The following is a 19249-nucleotide window of genomic DNA, read 5'->3' on the forward strand; positions in this document are numbered from 1 at the left end:
CATTGTCAGACCAATGTGCCTCGCGGTCCAAAAATTCCATAAATTCTGTCTTGTCTGCATTAGCTTAATGCTAGAATGTCCACATAAATGCATTCTTAACAGCGTTATGTCATCCATATTGATATGAAACCCATGGAGAAACTGATGCGTGCCCAACCAGACCCACAGCTCCACACAAACACAGTCCGTAGTCAGTATTAGCTACTCCTCAGACAAAATCTGCAGTCAGTATTGGCTGCTCCCTCCCTTCTCCTCTCATGCCTCTCACCCTCCAAGCAGACTGTACGAGTAGTGCTAAAATGTGTTCTGGAATGGAGCTGACTGATCCAAGTCATCTTGTGGTATGTGGTCATTGCAGATGGGAGTGGGGTTCAGTGGCTGTTGGGGACGTGTGGACAGCCTGTGTGTGTGTGTGTGTGTGTGTGTGTGTGTGTGTGTGTGTGTGTGTGTGTGTGTGTGTGGTGTGTGTGTGTGTGTGTGTGTGTGTGTGTGTGTGTGTGTGTGTGCGTTTGTGTCTGTTCATATGAGTGCATTTGTGCCAGTGTGTGGTGCCATGTATGTCTTGATATCTATGTGTGTGAGAGGAGTGAGAGCCAATAATTGTGTCAGTAGGCATGCGTGTGGGTAGGTGTCACTGAATATATGGACAGGAGGAGCTGACCTGTAGGCAGGGTCATGTTACCAGCTACCATTCATCTTAATCATCCTCCGTTAATCAGACCAGAAATAGATGTGATGGAAAGACTTTTGAAAGTGGAGTAGTTTCGATGCAACCGCTGAAATGTATCATTTCTAATCCTGCTCACTCAGCCTTCTAATCGTCACTTTATCGTCTGGCAAAACACTGTTTTCAAATTATTTTATCCCTTCCCCCGTTGATAAACACTTAAAACATTGACAAAACACAGTTTTGGTTCTTTTTTTTCCAATTTTTTTATTTGTACCACACAACAGAGCACTTCATCAAGGTTTGTACTACATTCAAATCCGCTACATACAAACACAATCACACGCATCTGTCTCTCTGCTCTCAAGCTCCACAGAACACATGGTCAGTATTTCACTGCAAATTGTGTGTATAGGGCATTCGAAATCAGCTGCATGCTTGAGAATGGCAAAACATCGTCCAAATTACCACAATAACAACGCACCAGTTCTTGAAACTGTGCAGACTCAGCTGTAGGACTCCATCCAAGCAAAACATAAGCAGCACAAAACCAAGCCCAGGTGTGATGTAGATTTACTCTAGATCTGACCCAGGGCCATGTCCGACTCCGCTGCTTTAAGGAGAGAGTGTGTTGGCTTTAAAGTACAGTGGTGCAGAATGCACTTCACAATAAATATTTCAGTTACATTGGTTCACATTCTTTGGGGTAAAAATTACAGCCATTAATCATCCAGAATCGGTCCTTGATGTTGAACAATATAAATCATAATAAAAAAAGACACAGCTCATCATAATGCTAAATGCTGTATTCGAACCTTGGAGACTTTCATAAAAAAGTTAATGAAGAACCCCTCCTCAACTCCTCAAATTAGTTATACTAAGAATTAGTTTTGACAATTCAAAACAAGCAACACTCACCCCCCCCCATCAGTGGCTTATGTTAACCTGAGTATAATCTGGGTCAACACTATATATATATATATATATATTTACACATACTGTACATATAGATAACCTTCAGGGTGACTAGTGCATACACACGACACAAAAGGATATGTATACATACACTTAAAACATGACATTCACACACAGTGTATAGAAAACTTGAAGCAGGCACTATGGAAACTGAGATGGTCCAGGCAGAGTATTTTGAATTCCAGCTAAAAAATGGTTTAAATAGTCTGAAGCATGTAAACATTCCTGCCGTGTGTGGATAGAGAAGATAGCTGGTCTCGGGGTTATGTTCAGTCCTCCGGCATAGGTGCTATAGAGATAGTGTTCTTTAATGCTTTCTGATAAAAATAAATACTGTAACTTCGCTGCTAAAATGAAGCGCGGAGGAAAGAGACCTATTTTAACAGTGCAAATGACAAAAAAACTAAATAAACACACTGAGATTATTCAAATAATCACTACAATGCTAATCCTCCACACAAAGTAAACAAGTCATGATATATTTCTCTTTTCCACAATGAGTGTTAATGTATTATTTGAATGAACCCAGCATATCTTGAGTGTTTTGACAAATGTGCAGACATTCGAAATTGTTAGCCAAGTCCCTCGGCGCGGCCTCTGCTCCCAGGCTGCTGTCCTCTACCAGTCGTCCTCCCCGTGTATGCGCTTGCACATGTCGGAGTTGGCCTGGTGGAGAGGGAACTCGGACCCCGGCACCAGCTGGCTCCGGCCGCGTCGAGAGATGAACGGTTTGCCCTGAGGCAGCCTCTCGAACTTGGATAGCGACTCCCTGCGCCAGGGAGGTACAAAGGCAACACATTGAGCACTGACTGACAAGAGCAGGAGATTTTGGCTCCAAGACTTTGTGACGTTTAGAGCAGAAAACTAGTAGAACAGAAACTCTTTTGCATTTAAAAAAATACAATTTGAAGGACAACCTCTGTTGTAAATTTCTGTTGGCGTACATAGATGATGATATGCATTACTATAGTATAGTAATGAAAAAAAAAAAACAAGGCCAAGATAAGACCACCAACATTGCCAAACAAGCAGACGAGAGGGTGCAAGTAGACCTGTGGTCCTTACCTGAAGGGGAAGGTGGTCTTCTCCATCTGCATGCACACCAGGAAGGGGTACTCGGAGAACTGCACCGTGGTGATGAAATCCAGAGCTGCCTCTGTCTCAAAACTCGCCTCCATCCCCGTGCTCGCAAAGTCTGCATCCACGGTCACATTGCAGGTCACCACCAGTGCTCCCCTTTAAAACAGTAGCAGCGGACGGGTTAGTCCTGTCCTAACATTTCCTTTGCATTAAAACTGTCTGTTAATTCCAGAGTGGCTTGTATTCTGAGACTACATAGAAAAAACACACTACTTTAACATTTCATATAAGTCATGAGCCGTTTAGTGACTCAATTCCTGATAAAATCTCCTTAAAACAAAACAAAATGAATGCCAGATCACTCTCTGGTTATATAAGCTAATAGTTGCCAAGTCTGAATCTGTCATGACTGTAAGGATGGATGTGGTGCTATGAATACCTCTAATAAATCCACGTGTCTTTGTCATTAATGGCTTTTCCCTGGCCACAGACTCTATACCTAAAGTCACCATGAAACAATATCAAGCACGCCTCAAGGACACCAAATACACACTGAAACCGTATAGCCTACGGGGGTCTTACACTTGAATTCAAAATGGCCGTCTGTATTTGGATAGCCCCCGACCCTTGAGCCTAACTTTCTCTGTGTGTTTGGCCACAGAGGCTGAAGCATGTCCTGGCACTAGACAGCACCAGGGGTTTAGAGCGAGTCCTATAGATAGCCTGTCTGTCTGTGCGTCCGCTGAGGAGGAAGAGCTCATCCCCACACCTGCCTCTGCTCGTTCTGCCCGGCTGGCACTGACCTGAGTTTGGATGCCAGCCGAAATACCCGCCAGAGACAAAGACAAGGCTGTTCTGGCATCTCTGTCAATGTATGACCCGGCAGGATTACAGAGGCTTTACCAGGCCTACAAACTGCTGGCTGCTTGTGACCAGAAACACCATGGGTGTTCGGGACAACAGTAAGGAGTAACAGAAATGGAAGAAAAAAAGTATTTTTTTGCTAAATGAATATGCAATTCAGTAGGTGTCTGGGGCCTGATAATATTGTAGAGTTGTCAAAGAGCCCCTCTGTAAATCATTCCACAGGTACTGTATGCCAACTGACGTTCCCAAATGAAAGCTGGGTAGGGTGTTCGGATGTTAGCCAAATGTGCACACAGATTCAAATTTTGGTAGCTAATCATACACAATTCTAACTAAATCTAATCCTAGTTTGTTTGTAATAACAAATCATCAATGTGCTTTAACGCTTTGTTACTCAATATATTGCACTGTACTTAATAGCCTAATCTCTCTGTCACAAGAACTTTGTAATGTACAGCGTGACCGGGACCACAAGTTCTGACCTGTTGTTGATGCTGGTCTTGGATTCACGGTACCACAGGCTAACCTCCATGCCTCCAGAGATGTCGATGGCAAGGCCCCCCTGGACCTCAGCACTAGCCCTCAGTCCAGACTGCAACTGGATAACCTGAAGACAGAGAGATACATCAGGAATAGTCTTACATCCATTAGAGGAAATAGCAAACAAAAATAAAGTTGCAATGCAAAGCATTTTATGTGTCTTGCTCGTATACATTTTATCTGTACATGAGGTCAGCAGTCTATAGCAACCGTCCTGACCTCTATTTTGTGTTTAAAATGAAGAGTCAAATTTGTTCTTTAAGATCTATTCTTATGCCTGTCATTTAGTAACATCACACTTGATAAACGGTGTTACATTCTCCCTTGTACGTCACTTTGAACAAAACGTAACTGTAAATTCTAGCTGGTGTGATCTCTGGACATTTTCTGGGGTTCAAGCACCCAACATGAAAAGACAATGCTAACCTGGGAATGGTCTGACAGGAGAATCAAGCCCTTCACCACGCTCATGGGGTCTCCAGACATGGAGAAAATCTTAGACATGAGGTCACTGTAGCCCTTGAAGAAGGTCACAGGACGGAGCTGGACGTCGTAGAGTAGGGCAGACATCCCAGCAAACGACTCCAGGTCCTCTTCTCCCTCGTCAGGAGTCGCTGCGATCAATGATTCCATACCCTGGGCCTCGATGGCCACCTGAAAATGAGATTAGAAATGACTTAATATTACGCTACAAAATGATACATTCATATTTTCTGCAATAGGCATGCAACATTGTCTGAATGTAATTATTTTCATAGCCTGTTCTAATACTATAGTATATGAGTGCTACACTTGTAGCCTATTCAGGGGCGCAGTACCTGGAGGCCATGAAGGAGGGCGTCGTTGCTTTGGCCAAAGATGTTCATGATGCTCCTCCTCAGGATGCCTGAGCCGGAATAAAGGATATCCAGACTGTAGGTGGAAGTGACATCGGTGGTCTCTGTAGAAATACAGCAAGGAAAGGTCAACAAATAGGACAAAATGCACTGATAACTACAGTTACTCACTCCCACACACACAATATTTGTTTACTTTCCCTGAGGTCAAAAATAACAAATGAGGTCAGCTGAGAGGATACTTACTTGCCATGTAGCCAGAATAAGCGGATGATGATCCGACCTTGGCAAAGCGGTCATAGTTTTGAGAGTTCATGTCCTTCATCACTTGGCGAACAATGTCACTGCAAAGTCAAAGACCAAACATTTACCTTTCCCTTGAATGGAATTCTCTTTTGTTAGTTAAAAAAAAAACCAGAAAATCATGATCTTTCGTTAAAAAAAAAGAAAGTCTTTTTGCTTTGTCTTTTGACTTCTTTACAGGAATAACTTTTTTATGACCATCGTGAATTGAATGCTGTGGTGATCTGTGTGCTATGGCACCTCCAGGGGGTCAAGACTCAAGAGTGTAGACACGGGCAGTGTAGAGAGCTGCTCTACTCACCTGGCAGGCGTTTCAAAGCGCAGGACGTCCTGGATCTTAGAGACCATGTACTTGTTCATCTCGTGGGGGAGATGGCCGATGGACAGGAGGAGGTTCTTCACTTCCATGTAGGTGGGGTCACTGTTGAGGATGGCATCACCCGCCACCACTCGCACGTTCTTCTCGTACACCCGCCGGGTTTGGTGATACACGCGGTTCAGAGCGAGCTTGACCTGGGAGGAAGGGGAGCAGGGTTGTTATGATGGTAGATGATGCAAATGAAGGCTTCACCCTCGCAGTCCACTGCCATTTGTTGGCTATAAAGCAGTGGGAGGTGGAAATATGTCTTAATTAAAAAAATAAATGTTTTTACTATTCGTTCATCCAGTTGAAATCCAATGTGATTCGGTGAAAAGCTAAATTATCAACCCATTTCACTTCCAGTTCAAACAAACAAAACAAAATCACTAAAGTAAGAGACCATCTCAACCAATGTACCTCTTTGGAGATGAGGGCGACATCATATCTCTGCAGGGCAGTGATGGCGATGGTGCTGTAGGCTCCTGTCTCAGACTCGGCGTATTTGGCCAGCAGTGGGATGGCCTCTGGCAGCAGGGAGTTCTTCAAGCCCAGGAGGTACATCTGGACCTGGGCCTCCTCCTGGGTGCTGTCTGGGCCCTCCAGGAGGAGCTTCTTCACCTGCTCTACAGTCTGCACAACAGCAACCAACCCATCAATCAATCAACCAATCAAACTAACTAACTAACTAACTTACAAATTATGTATTTCAAACACACATATCATAGAGTGAGATCATGATTTTAAATATCCTCACTTAAGTGTACTTGCATCAGCAATAAATAATGTCATTATTAGCACTACCATTTAATATCATTTGATTTCACATGTTTATACATACAATTAGAATATGACCCTGACTGAAGAACTAAGCCTAATTCCAAATCTGTGTAGTCAACATGCACCAATAAAAGAAGTACATTGCACTTAACGACTGATTAGGCACTAAATGCCTACTTCCCAAGGGTATACTATAAATATGTATAAAAAGGGGCCAAATGATGTTTTGAAAGTGGTAAACTGCTTAGATCTTGATGTTGTTTTGATAACACTTACTGATAGTCCGCAATCTCCTTTCAGGCAAAGCTTCCTCACCAAGGCTCCCATGATAATCACCACAGACTCTTTGATGTCAGGGCTGCCGATCTTCCCCTTTGAAATTTCCTACAGGAAGATAAACTATGAGTTTCTCAGTCAAGGAGAAAACAAATCTCCTTGTTAGACAGCTGAACTGTATCTTGTTACAATTAGCTGAAAACTCAAAATGTTAGCTGAAGGAGAAATAAATCGATCAACGAATGATGATTTTTTCTGGACTTAGCATATTTTTAGGATGCATTGTCCGTATGTATGTTATGTAATAGGGAGATGGAAGATGGAAAGCTCACTCACCAGTAGGGTCTGCAGCATCTTCTCAGTGGGATGGGAGGCAAAGCCGCAGGCATAGAGGAAACGCTCCTGAAGAACCAGCCCGTCTTTCTTGGAGAAGTCGAGGAATTCCAAAATGGCCTCCAGGGAGGCGGGGGTCTGAGCAGAGGTGACAGCATCCACCAGCTGAGGCCTGAAGGAGGAAACAGGGCAGGAAACAGGGAAAGTGAACAAGAATCTAAGTAAGGAGAGACGGCCCACAAGACAACACATAGATGGAGCATGAAGATTCAAACACCACACGTATGTTTGCAGATAAACAGCTTGATGGTGAAGCAGACAGATAGGTAATATGTACAGAGGGCCACTAGAAGATAAAAGAGTCACAAGAGGTCACTGATTCAGAGACCACACTCACAGTAGAGACTTGCTGCAGGAGGCCAGCACTTCCAACATGTCCGCCGAGCTGGCTTTCCTCAGGCTATGTATGAGGGTGAGGAAGCTGCGAGGGGCCGTGGCTTTGGACAGGTTCGCTGGTTCCAGATCCTTCTTCACCTCCTGCCACACCTCCATCAGCTATGAATAAAAACGGACACATGAGCATAGCATTACACTGAAAACTGTAATGTACGAAACCTGTAATGTTTAAACAAATGTTCATATCATAAGGCGCACTTTAGCAAACTATTGGACATCTGGTTTGAAGACTTGATTATTTGAGTAGGCTGCACTGGAAGATATTTTATATATATATAATAAATGTATTAATTAAACTGTCTTTGGAGGTGTAAAACTATAGTGATGAAGCCAGTTTTTAGCAGAAGAAATGGGTTAAACTTCTTGTACAATTCAAAGATGAAGACTGCTAACCAAAGAAGCCTCAAGGTTTTACAAAATACACTCAACATCCATCATTTCTGCGCAATTCTAACTAAAACATTCCAGAACTTCAGACTGAACCTTTGCCTTTTCATCCCCATCAGGATGTTTGGCCTGAGCCACTCACTGTGGGAGAGTCTTTGCGTCTGGGCTTGATCTTCTCCGCCAAGATGCCCACTGAAATCAGTCTGTCATCCAATGATTTGACCACACTGAAAGCATCCTTCCCAGCAACCTCCTCTGGTCCAGCCTCGATAGTCTCCAGTGTCAGTGTTTGTCTGTGTGTGTGTGGGGGGAGGGGGGTATACAAAAGGTAATCTCAGTTAATAGACCATGCAAATTTATGATTAATAATGAAACATTATAATATGTCACTTCATCAATCTCATTCCAATCTAATGTAATACACAAATGCATATAATATCCATTAGCACAGCATTACTGATTAAAGGACTACTTTAGTTACCTGGAGATAATGCGGGCAGAGATAACATGGCGAACGTTGATTAACAGGGTGTGCATCTCCTCGGCCACGGCTGACTTGATGAAGTTATTCTCCAGTGTGATGGTGGTGACTGAGCTAGATGCACTGGTCACGCCAAGAACCTGGGGAGGAGGCAAAGGAGATGTGACGGTGAGATGGTTCAGTGATGTCTGGATGCTGGCTTCAATTTCTTTAGAAGATACAGGCTGGTATCAGTTCATAACACGGAAAGAGAGATGACACAAATAGAGCAAAGAGGAGAGAGAAGGACAGGAGAGACAAAGCAGTTGAAATGACGTAACTAGACATACGATGAAAAGACAACGCACAGAATGTATGTGTGGGGGAAATAAATGAATAAAATGTACTTTAGACAGCATCCTGAGAGTCTGCCTACATACCGGATTCTGGGTGGTGAAGCCGGTCTCTGTGGTTTTGCAGGTATCCAGGTTCTTAGTTCGGGTGACCTTACTCTTGGTAGCCTTGTACTCCACAACGCACTTTCCAGAAACATCAGCCTGCAAACAGAGTCCTGAGGTCAACTATAGCCTCAACTCAATCTGAACAGCAGGTCTCTGTGTCCCTCCTTTCTCCATTTGTCAGTGTTAAATATCATGTCAAATATGTTCATTAAAACATGTTTAGTGAACGAGTGAGTGAGTGAGTGTGTGCTTGTGTGAGTGTGGGTGTGCAGCAGCATCTCCATCTGTGCTACGTTACCTCAAACATCTTCCCACCCCTAAGTTGCATCATCAGCATGCTGGCCACACCCCTCTTCAGATTCCTGATGGTGATAGGCTCCCCTTTGTGGGAGAAGACATTCCTCACCTGAGGAAAACAACCCACAAACAGACACACACACACATACAGACACACACACACACACACACACACACACACACACACACACACACACACACACACACACACACACACACACACACACACACACACACACACACACACACACACACGAAGGAAAAACACACATGGGGTTTATTACTGGAAGCAAGTGTACTGTAGTAATAGCTACATGGACACAAAGATACTACAACAAACATTATGTTGAGGTGCAGAACCTTCACTTTACAGGGTGTCCTATCACGTAACAACCTAGTGTAGTGTTGTAGTAGGTTTCAAGCTTACCTTCCCAAACTTCCAGTACACCATAAATGGGGACTGCAGTGCTGCCAGTTTGGTTTCTCCCAGAACGCTCTCAGCAGTAGAGCCTTTAAAGATGTTGCGTTTGGGGGAGCGTGGAAGCCCATTCTCTATCTGGACATTTGAGATCTGTCAACGACAAAATGACAAGAGATTGGAGAATGAAGTCCTGTATACAGGCATAGAACAGGGAAGAGGAAATCAAACAGCAAAAAGAAACACATTTAAACGGTTCGTAAAATAAAACCTATAATCTATGATGTGAGTGTGTGTTAAACTACCACAAGAAGAAACAAATTAAAAGTTCAATTGGAAGCACTATCTTCAGGAAAATAATTTAAAAAAATCAAATGAAGGCAATCTTTTTTAAACCACCTGTCTAAATTAACTGGTAACTTGTGAAAGTTTATGGAAATGACACATACTGGCCACTATATTGTGTCTTTTCAAAGCAATATTGCACATTGTGTAAGAACCGAAATCATTCATCCCCAAACCTTTCCCCACGGCTCAAGCCCCTACCTCTATGCGGAGAAGCTGTTCGTCCTCATTGTCAGGGTTCCTCCACACCAGGTTGATGTCGACGCTGCTGGCGATCCTCAAGCCGGTGGCCCCGAGACGCGAGCCCTGAGCTCGGTCCAGCTGGAAGTCTGTGCTGTAGCTGAAGCGATACAGCCTGCGGTTGTCCAGACGAGGGCCTGGGGCACCTGAAACAACACAACACAGCAGCCCAGGCATGAGGGGGTGAAAGGGGCAACACAGCAGGGGAGGAGGGAGGGGAAGGGAGAGGGAGAACGGTCATCTCCCCTTCTTTGTCTTTGAAGTGATGGGAGAATATGTATGCCCTTTGTTTGGACACTGAATTTGCTGGTCTGTAGTGCTTTAGAAGGCATTAGTAATCAGCAGGAACCCTTCATCTTTGTAATGTTCATCAGTCTTTTGGTTTGGAAAATGCAACAGCAAAACAAGAACTGTGATTGCTCAAATCATTGGGCTATTCCATTTGAATAGTGCCCTGGCTAATGATTTGTAATTAATTGTCTTATAACCATGACTATAAAACAAGGCCTAGTCATGAACTGACCCTCTGATAAGGCTTTCCATATTTTGCATACTGGTTGTGGTCAACGTGTTCCACCAGCTGAATAATACCTACTCTAATAACCTCTGGGTGCTGTTTTTTCTACTCTACTTTTAGAGTGTCTGTGAACTAAGAAGGGTCGACTGCTATCATGTTCCTAGCTCTAGAATGATGTTTCACAGAGTTCATGTTGAGCAACATGTTAGTCATATTAGTTCATGACAGATGGGGTAAGATAAAAGCATTGGCCCCACAGCATAATCTATCTTTTCACAATACAGAGTGTGACAGGGGTCACTGATAGTCAGTCACAGGCCTCCGAATCACAGAAAAATAGCAGTTATGCATTGAGCATTACGGGACAAATGCCATAGACATAACAGTAATTCACAGATTATTGAGATTTATACACGAATCCTCTCAATTGTGGAATCTCAAATGATTTGGACACATGGCTTGCCAAACGTGATATGTGCCAATCGTTGAAGAAGTTTGATCATATCGCTGAATGCTGAAAAGATTCCATTCATTTTTTGACAGTGAGCAGTTACACCACGCCAAGACTGACGTGTCACTCCTGGATTGCGTGGCTGTAGTAGGCAGTTATCAGTTTAGAGGGCACATTTCACTGGGCTCTGCCTCCTGCATTCTTTATGCTCTGTCAGCACATGTAAGATCACATACATACATCACTAACTAGAGGAAAACAAACTCATTTTGATACAGCTAAGAAACACTCTTATACAGTCAAATACCCGAAAGAGAAAGGGAAACAGTTTGATATTGGCAGGGGTGATAGAGGTGTGCTCTGTTTACTTTGGAGTCTGACACTGGGTTTGTAAATAGACATTTCGTGACTGTAGAAAAGGCTTTCTTGTGCACTGTGGACATACAGTTCACATACATGCTGTCCATTCCGATTCTAAGCAGTCCTTGGTACTTTGCTATCTGCTCTGATGCTCATTGTAACCACTGTGGTTCTGATCAGAGGCTTTTCGGGAAAGCTTAATATCTCTTCCAAATTCCACTCAAATAGGATTGCCTGACTTCTCTGAACAAACTAAACGTAACAGTGGTCTCTTTTACTTGAGGTCCCTTAAAAATCAAACCATTGGTTTAAAACACAGCACCAGCACTTAACAAATGTGAACACATAATAAGAGGATTCAAGCACTTACCTTCTGTAGAGGCAATGAATGAAAAGAGTGAGACGAGTAGACAAGCGACCACGCTGCGCTGTTGCATGGTTAAGCAAAAGAGAGCCTAAAAGAAGTCGGACAGAGCGGCCACGCAGGAGCCGGAGAGAAGACAGAAATCCAAGAGTAGTCCAATTATGTTTATCTCGATGGAGGGCAGACTCCAAACTCCACGCTGAAGTTCTAAGTACGCGGGTACCACTAATCATTAACAGGCTCAACGCTGAGATTTGATGATCACCTTACAATGCAGTGAGAGAGATTACCTCCGTCCTTCATATATGAGGGAACGCCGGCATGCGTGTAACGCCTCCACTGATCAGACACTGATCAATCAATCAATAATTTCTTGATGAAAGAATCGTCTTTTGTTAAGCGCGCCTGCCATTACTCACTTTGCTTACGAAGACCGGCCAGACTAAAAAACACATTTTACTGACATATAATCCCACCCATTGGCTAGGCTTCTTGACCTCTTGAAAGTCATCTGCCTACCTCATATATATATATAAAAAAAACGAATTAAATAATCTGGGGCACACATCAGGACATAGGCTACTAATTGACTGAAGCTCATCGTTGTTACCACTGTAGCAAATATTTTTACTATGAGATATCCGGTTGGACCTTTCACCTAATTATCGGTAATAAACACGTCAAGATAAACTGTGGAACGCTAGTGGAAGGGACTTTCCAAACGTGACCTTGATCACTTGGAATAGGAGAAATTCAACTGCATTGCCACTTTCAGTCACTAGAAATATAGGCCACAAAAGCTACGAGGATCACATTTTAGATTATGAGCAAATTATCAAATAAATTACATATCTGTAATCTATTAAACATATCTCATCATTCACCTCGGACATCTCTCTCTGACTGACTAAGTGGGGTTGTGATCACTCTGACCACATCAATTTTTGTGTTTGATTAATGGAGAAGACACGACCATTATCTGGCTCATACAAGACCAGTTGAAATAATCGCTCTTTGATCACTTTCACCACTTGGACGTCATTATCTTTAACGTGCCCTCATTTAAAACATTTCATCATGGCATGACATTCTCAATTACCTCATGCATGAGGAACAAAGGACTTGAGTCCACTCAACACAAAATACATTGCCTTATAAATCAAGACCATAAACTATTTTACAACTTCTTTTACTTCAAATACCTTATGCCAAATATTGATTTCCATTCAAATATAAACCTTTTCAAACTTAAAAAAAAAAAAAAAAAAATACATTGTTATAACTGATACTCTGTATTGTCTAATATTTGTATTACAGTAATTTATTAAAGCTTTAAAACAGACGATTTAGAGATATACAGTTGTAATATATTTGTATATATCAATAACTTATAAAGAGTTCCCAAAGGCTTAACTGCACAATATTTATTAGGGTTTGGATAATTTTACACTTGGACATTTGTCGATAGTATTAGATATTTAATTTGACCTATTGTAAACTTGAACTAGTTTGTCACTGAAACATGTATAGACTTTGACTGTTTACTAAGTCCGTAATTTACATTTTTCACTTCATGACACTCACATCAGGGTTTATTAAGTGGTTAAGGGGTTGGATGATTTTGATTGCAATCATACATAGAAAATGTCATATGCTTGTCTCCAAGTCTAATTTAGAGCAACAACTGCATACTGCCACTGTTTGCAGCATGTTTTTTTTATAAGCAACTACTACTGGTATCTTAAAATTAATTGTCATGGAATATAGCCTTGTGAAGGACAGATAAACACACCTGTCCAACTATAAGGCATGAGTTAACATGCTAGCAAGCCTTTTATCCATGCCAACTGTGCTGTTGTTGGTGTTTGTAAGGCTTCTGCATGCATTTTCAGTACTGAGATTGACCAAAGTTCCTTACTGCTGCTTTAAGGAATTTACTTCACATTGACCATGACTACACACTCACAACAGAGCAGAAGAAGAAGAAGAAGAAGAAGATGAAGAAGAAGAACAAGAAGAAGAGATCAATATCTTAACTATTAAATTAATACAACTTTAAAGACAGATGTCTTACTTGGCCTCAAACCTTCAACTGGAAAAAAAAACCAACAGACAAAGCTTGGTTTGATGGAACAGCAGCAGTTTTTACTGTTCTTCATATGGACATGGTCATTCCCCAAGTAAACACACACACACACACACACACACACACACACACACACACACACACACACACACACACACACACACACACACACACACACACACACACACAGTCAGAAAGACACAGAGGCAGAAACGAACACAGTTAAGTGACACTGTTAGCTGCAGCTCCTTCAGGTGGTGTGGCTCTGCTGGCTGTAGTTGCACCACTGCTCCTGGAAACTCCTGCCCGCTGGAGGGACCTGTGGGGTGACGGTCCGTTTGGTGTAGCGCAGCACGGGCCTTTGAGGAGACTGGAGGTGGCAGACGGCTGGGCTGGAGAGGCGACTCTGAGGCCTGGAGAGGCGACTCTTAGGCCTGGAGGGGCTCTGACTGCCCCAAGTCACTGTTGAACAGGATCGCTGTCAATTGACCAGTGATTAAAAACATGTACACCCTGTAGTGCACATGCCTCCACCACATGGTGTGTACTCATAGCACCACTAATATACTGTATGCTGTCAAATGATACAACTACGAAGTTTGTTATTAAGTATAAATGAAAGTAAGTAAGTAAATTCAAATATCTGAAAGGTAAAAGGACAGCACCCAAATAAAGGAGTAGGAAATTAAATGTGCTGTCTATAAATCATGAAATGCTTAATGCATGCAAATATATTGCGTAATAATATGCAAAAATTATGAAATGCATAATGCCAATACCTGTACGTCCTTCATTTAAAGCCTCAGGTGATGGATCTCTGAGAAAAAGTAAAATCGAAAACGTTTGTTTTATTTAGACATTTAGATTATTTTGTTGTGGACATGTCAATGCATGTCAATGCAACATAAATTAAGTCTTCTCTCTCTCAATTGGCCACTAGGTGGCAGCACTGATGGCACCTGCAGGCCTGGGTCTCTTCTTCATTCAGAGTTGACATCTTGGTGGCTGAAGGCACCTGCTTCCCAGTACGCTTTTCCTGTGCTGACACCTCATTGGCTGACAGCTGAGGTGGTTGCTTAGCCAAGGCATTGGACAGCAGGCTTACTATGTGGTCCTTCTCTAAATAGGCAGTTGTTTTACTTGTAAGTTTCACAGATATTTTACTAACACATTATATAACATGGTAAGTATACATTCTTGCAAAATCCATACAGACAGAGAGAGAGGGACTCACCTCTTTTCCCTGCAGTCAGTAACCACTGTTGCACCTCTATGATGGACTTTACCTCTAGGATCTGACACAGGATGTCAATCAGCTGTGCACAGCCCAGGCAAGAAGCACAACACACAGATGAATGGTTATGTTAGAGGAATCAGAGGGTTCAGACACACACACAGCTCCGCTCCCCTGCACTCAGGGGCGGAGATCCCATTTCGTTGTAGGGGGGGACTATACACGAGTAATTCCTGCGAGGGGACACAGTAAAAATGCAAATGACCCCGCCCCCTCCCCCTGCAACGGCGTTTTGCCATCTTTTTCACATGCAGATGACCCCGCCCCCTCCCCCCGCGACGAAGCTTTGCCATCTTTTTGACATGCAGGGACGTAATAACTCGTTTTTAAAATACACAGAGGAACACAAATATCCAACAAGGCAAAATCCACGTCCGATTTTGGAATCCCTGCCGGAAGATTTTTTTTTAGGTCTCAAAAAGAGGACAAGGGGACGTCTGGTCACCCTAATTACTATACTATTACAAATAATTGATTTGTATTTACAATGACTGTTGGGGGGGACAACTTTATGGTAGGGGGGGACACGTTCCCCCTGTCCCCCCCGGGATCTCCGCCTATGCCTGCACTCATAGAGCACGTTTGGTGTCCACATTCACTTACTGCACTCCAGTCTATCGGTGGAATGCATTGCGTGATAGATCTCAGCACATAGTAGGAAATCAGAGCTTGTCTTTTGTTAAGGAGGGTGTGTGTGTGTCTCCTTCATATTTTTTTTTTATCTTATCTTTAGCACAATGCAGCTACAACATTTTGTTGTTACATTATACATACACATACAGTATATGCAACTACAACTAAAGCTGCTATTGTTCCTGTTGTCTGCACATACTGGCACTGCTATTCCATCTCCTTCTAGCAGGACTATTGGTACTATAACTTGCTGTTCTTCCTTTGGCTTTTACCATCAGCTGTATTTTGATGTCGTTGTCGCTGCACGCCAGCAGTGGGCTTCTGCAGGGGGAGGTGCCTGTGGGTCAGGTGAGAAAAGGCTGAAACAGAGCTTATCAACAGGGCACTGAGGATTTTTACCCTATGTGCTGATGAGAGTGTAGAGAAATGTGCTGGGCCTCTATTTTATCTACGACCTCTATGGCCCGGGGTCAAACAGTCCCAATAACATTTCATAACAGGGACCATCATTTGGGGAATAGTCAATGCCACCCATAACAGCAAGGTTAGATGGTTAGGTTTTTAGTGTGATGCTGATGTAAATACTTTTTATTTCTGTATTTAACTCGACCGTGAGAAGGGGTTGAGATTTTTTGGGAAAATGGCTATATCCTCCAAGGATGGAGATTGTGATACTGACCTCTACAGCTCATGCTTGGCAAAATAAGTCCAACCCTCTCTGTCAGGTCTCTCAGTTCATCTATCCATGCACCCGTTACTATGGAAAGAGGAGGCACAGGGAACACTGAGAAGATACATCTGTGAAAGTTCAGGTATTCCACCAAAACCAAAGAGTACGCATTTCACTAGAACAACCGATCTAAATGCCCCAAAACGATATATATTATTCCTTGATGCCATCTTCTACTGGAGGTTTAGAGTTATGGTTTCACTCAAACCCTAATATTTTTAAGGTTTGAATTGTCTGACTCCCCCCTTTGCCACCGAAGGCCATGAAGGCAAACTTTCCTCTTTCCGTATAGCGTGTAACTTACTCTGAAATGAACCCAAGGTCACGACCACAGTCTGTCAGTCAAGCTACAGGAGCCTTTCTCACTCTGTGTCACTGTGCCCTCCCACTGAGTCTAGGGTTACCTGCTCCACTATGAACCAGCACCACCCTGGGGCTGCAGTGCTATGCTGCCCTTATGAACCAAACTTGAGAGCTAGCGACTTCTATTTGTCAGCTCTCTCTATCTCTATCTCTGTATGTGGTTCATAAATTCTCTCACCGATTTCACAATATTCTCATGTGAATCTGTATTTCCCTCTGCCATTATGTCTGCTCCTAACACCAAACGCACAGGACACGTAATGATGCAGGGCGGCAATTTCAACCCAGCAAGAAAAGCACCTCCCTCAATAAAAGGGCTATGTTTCTGAAGGACTGCAGAAGTAATGGTGCTCCGAGACCACCAGATAAGATTCTCTCCACTTAACAAAAAAGAGCAAATTCCTATTAAAGCCCAGTTGTTTAGGCCTCTCCTAACATGACCCCAAATCAAACCCAAAGTGGAAGCAGCTTGAACTCACACAGTTTGAGCATAGGTGAGTCCATCTGCTTGAGGGGGAAGAACTGCAGGCCGGTGAGGGTGTTGATGGGCAGGGCATTGCTGTTGGTGCCGATGGCTGAAGCTGGGATCTTCCCGCTGAGAATCAGGCTGCTCTCTGGGGTCAAGGGTCGGCCCAGGCAAATGGTCGGCTGGTGGCCGAGCGTCATGTCATTGACCCAACAGACGGGCTTGCCATGGATACCTGATGAAAGATGAGAGGGGAATTAACTGACTGCCTGGAGTATGTTTGGTAGGGGAAACTTCATCGTCGTCATCATTGTCATCGTCATCATCATTCTGGCCTTCAACAAACCAAACAGAGGGAGACAGTCATTGCTCACTTGCCCTTTATTAGCTGCACTCTTTGGGTTTGTGGGTTGTTCCTGCAAAAGAAGGCACTCTGACTGGGCACACCGAAGCGATTGTAGCTGCGGTGTGATTGAACATTCTGGGGTGACTGAACTTCATTCACGGTTAGCAGCACCACATTGGGTTCCGTTAAGATGGGAGTGGCTGGGGGTGCACTGGAGCCGGACGGGTAGAGTTCGTATCTCCTCGAGCTGAGAGAGAAAGAAGGAGAAAGCATGCAAGAGAGAACTAGCTCTGTTTTATAATACAGAATATTATGTTGCCAGTGTTGGTTGGGTGAGCTATTTTGAAAGCATCGCTTTGCGAACTCCCATTTAATTCACACTGGAAAAAGTTGAACTACAGCAAAGCTACCTGAGGGAGATATCAAGTTTGGTTAACTAAAGCTACTGATACGAAATTATAACAAAATATAATAAAAAAAAATGCCACTCAATTGAATGTATTGCAGGAAGTGCCTACTTGTTCACAAGTCATACATAAACAAAACAAACAAATCAAAACAAAAGAAAAAAAGAAAAAACACTATTCATGGGAAAGTGTAAGGAATGTCATCTTTGGTTTTGTATCCAATGTCCATCAGTCAGACACCTTTCTTCCAGAAACTAGAGTCCAGGTAGGGGACCACTATGCAAATATGAATATAGTTGAGCTAACAGCAAGCTACTGATACAATGTAGTTAAACCACTAGTTTAATCACACGTAGTTCACTACTCCTCAAATGTTACACTGACAGTCTTCTTCTGAAAGACCAAGAACATAAGGCTTATCCAGTCCGGTTGATGCTATCGGAAACGGTGATTTCTGTCATTGTACATCTAAGTTTGACTGGTCAGGCCTACGAGACGCAGAGAACCAGCAACATGTTTAATTGTTTATTTTTATATGTTTGGTTCAGAAATTAGTCCCAAATATTGCCACTTACCTGCACACTGAGGATTGATTTGTATTAATGATCATGTCAGCATTGTGAAAAGCTTTTTCCATATTCACTGCACGGAGAGCAGTATTTCCGAGTCACTTGAGAACTCACCTTGGAATTCAGAACCGGGCGACTGACAGAACTTACGGCGGTTCATCCACTTGTGACGTGACAATGCGGGGGATTCCGTAGGCAAAAGACCTTCAACCAAAAAAAAAAGACCTTCAACCTTAAGTTATCGGCTGCCGCCCTCTTGTGGCCCTCTGACAGCACTTATATAATATTCGCCTCATAAAATGGGATTTACTGGCATTCGATTTTTCGAATCGTTGCGAATTGTCAACTGTAAGTGCTATAAGATAAGATGCTTCATGCTTCTAATGTTTCATTTTTTAGATACTACTACTACAACTATCATGATTAATAACAACAATAATAATAACTTCGTAGAGCAACATTCATGCAGAAAGGCGACCTGAACACCAGAATTATGAATAAGTAAATAGAAAATATGGAAATAAGGAAATAATAAAAAGAATGAGGTGCCATGGTCAACTACAGTGATACAGAGATACAGTGAC

At 42.9% G+C, this 19249-nt stretch overlaps 2 protein-coding genes across 2 annotated transcripts; both read right to left on the minus strand.

The window, feature by feature from the left end:
• Window positions 1–937: 937 nt before the first annotated feature.
• On the minus strand, window positions 938–12026 carry LOC105906997 (microsomal triglyceride transfer protein). The gene is made up of 18 exons (XM_012835230.3): window positions 11778–12026; window positions 10041–10225; window positions 9504–9647; window positions 9078–9185; window positions 8759–8875; window positions 8340–8479; window positions 8001–8151; window positions 7413–7570; window positions 7019–7187; window positions 6683–6790; window positions 6047–6259; window positions 5570–5781; window positions 5212–5309; window positions 4948–5069; window positions 4556–4783; window positions 4072–4196; window positions 2708–2878; window positions 938–2411 (listed from the first exon to the last, which is right to left on the minus strand). The coding sequence occupies exons 1-18, from the start codon at window positions 11842–11844 to the stop codon at window positions 2261–2263; spliced, it is 2667 nt and encodes an 888-aa protein (XP_012690684.2). The 5' UTR covers window positions 11845–12026; the 3' UTR covers window positions 938–2260.
• A 2081-nt stretch (window positions 12027–14107) lies between these two features.
• Window positions 14108–18464, minus strand: LOC122128624. The gene is made up of 7 exons (XM_042702977.1): window positions 17357–18464; window positions 16464–16541; window positions 16057–16121; window positions 15092–15173; window positions 14817–14976; window positions 14637–14674; window positions 14108–14319 (listed from the first exon to the last, which is right to left on the minus strand). The coding sequence occupies exons 1-7, from the start codon at window positions 17541–17543 to the stop codon at window positions 14108–14110; spliced, it is 822 nt and encodes a 273-aa protein (XP_042558911.1). The 5' UTR covers window positions 17544–18464.
• Window positions 18465–19249: the final 785 nt, after the last annotated feature.

This window comes from Clupea harengus, chromosome 22 (genome assembly GCF_900700415.2).
Source record: "Clupea harengus chromosome 22, Ch_v2.0.2, whole genome shotgun sequence".
NCBI classification, from domain to species: domain Eukaryota; kingdom Metazoa; phylum Chordata; class Actinopteri; order Clupeiformes; family Clupeidae; genus Clupea; species Clupea harengus.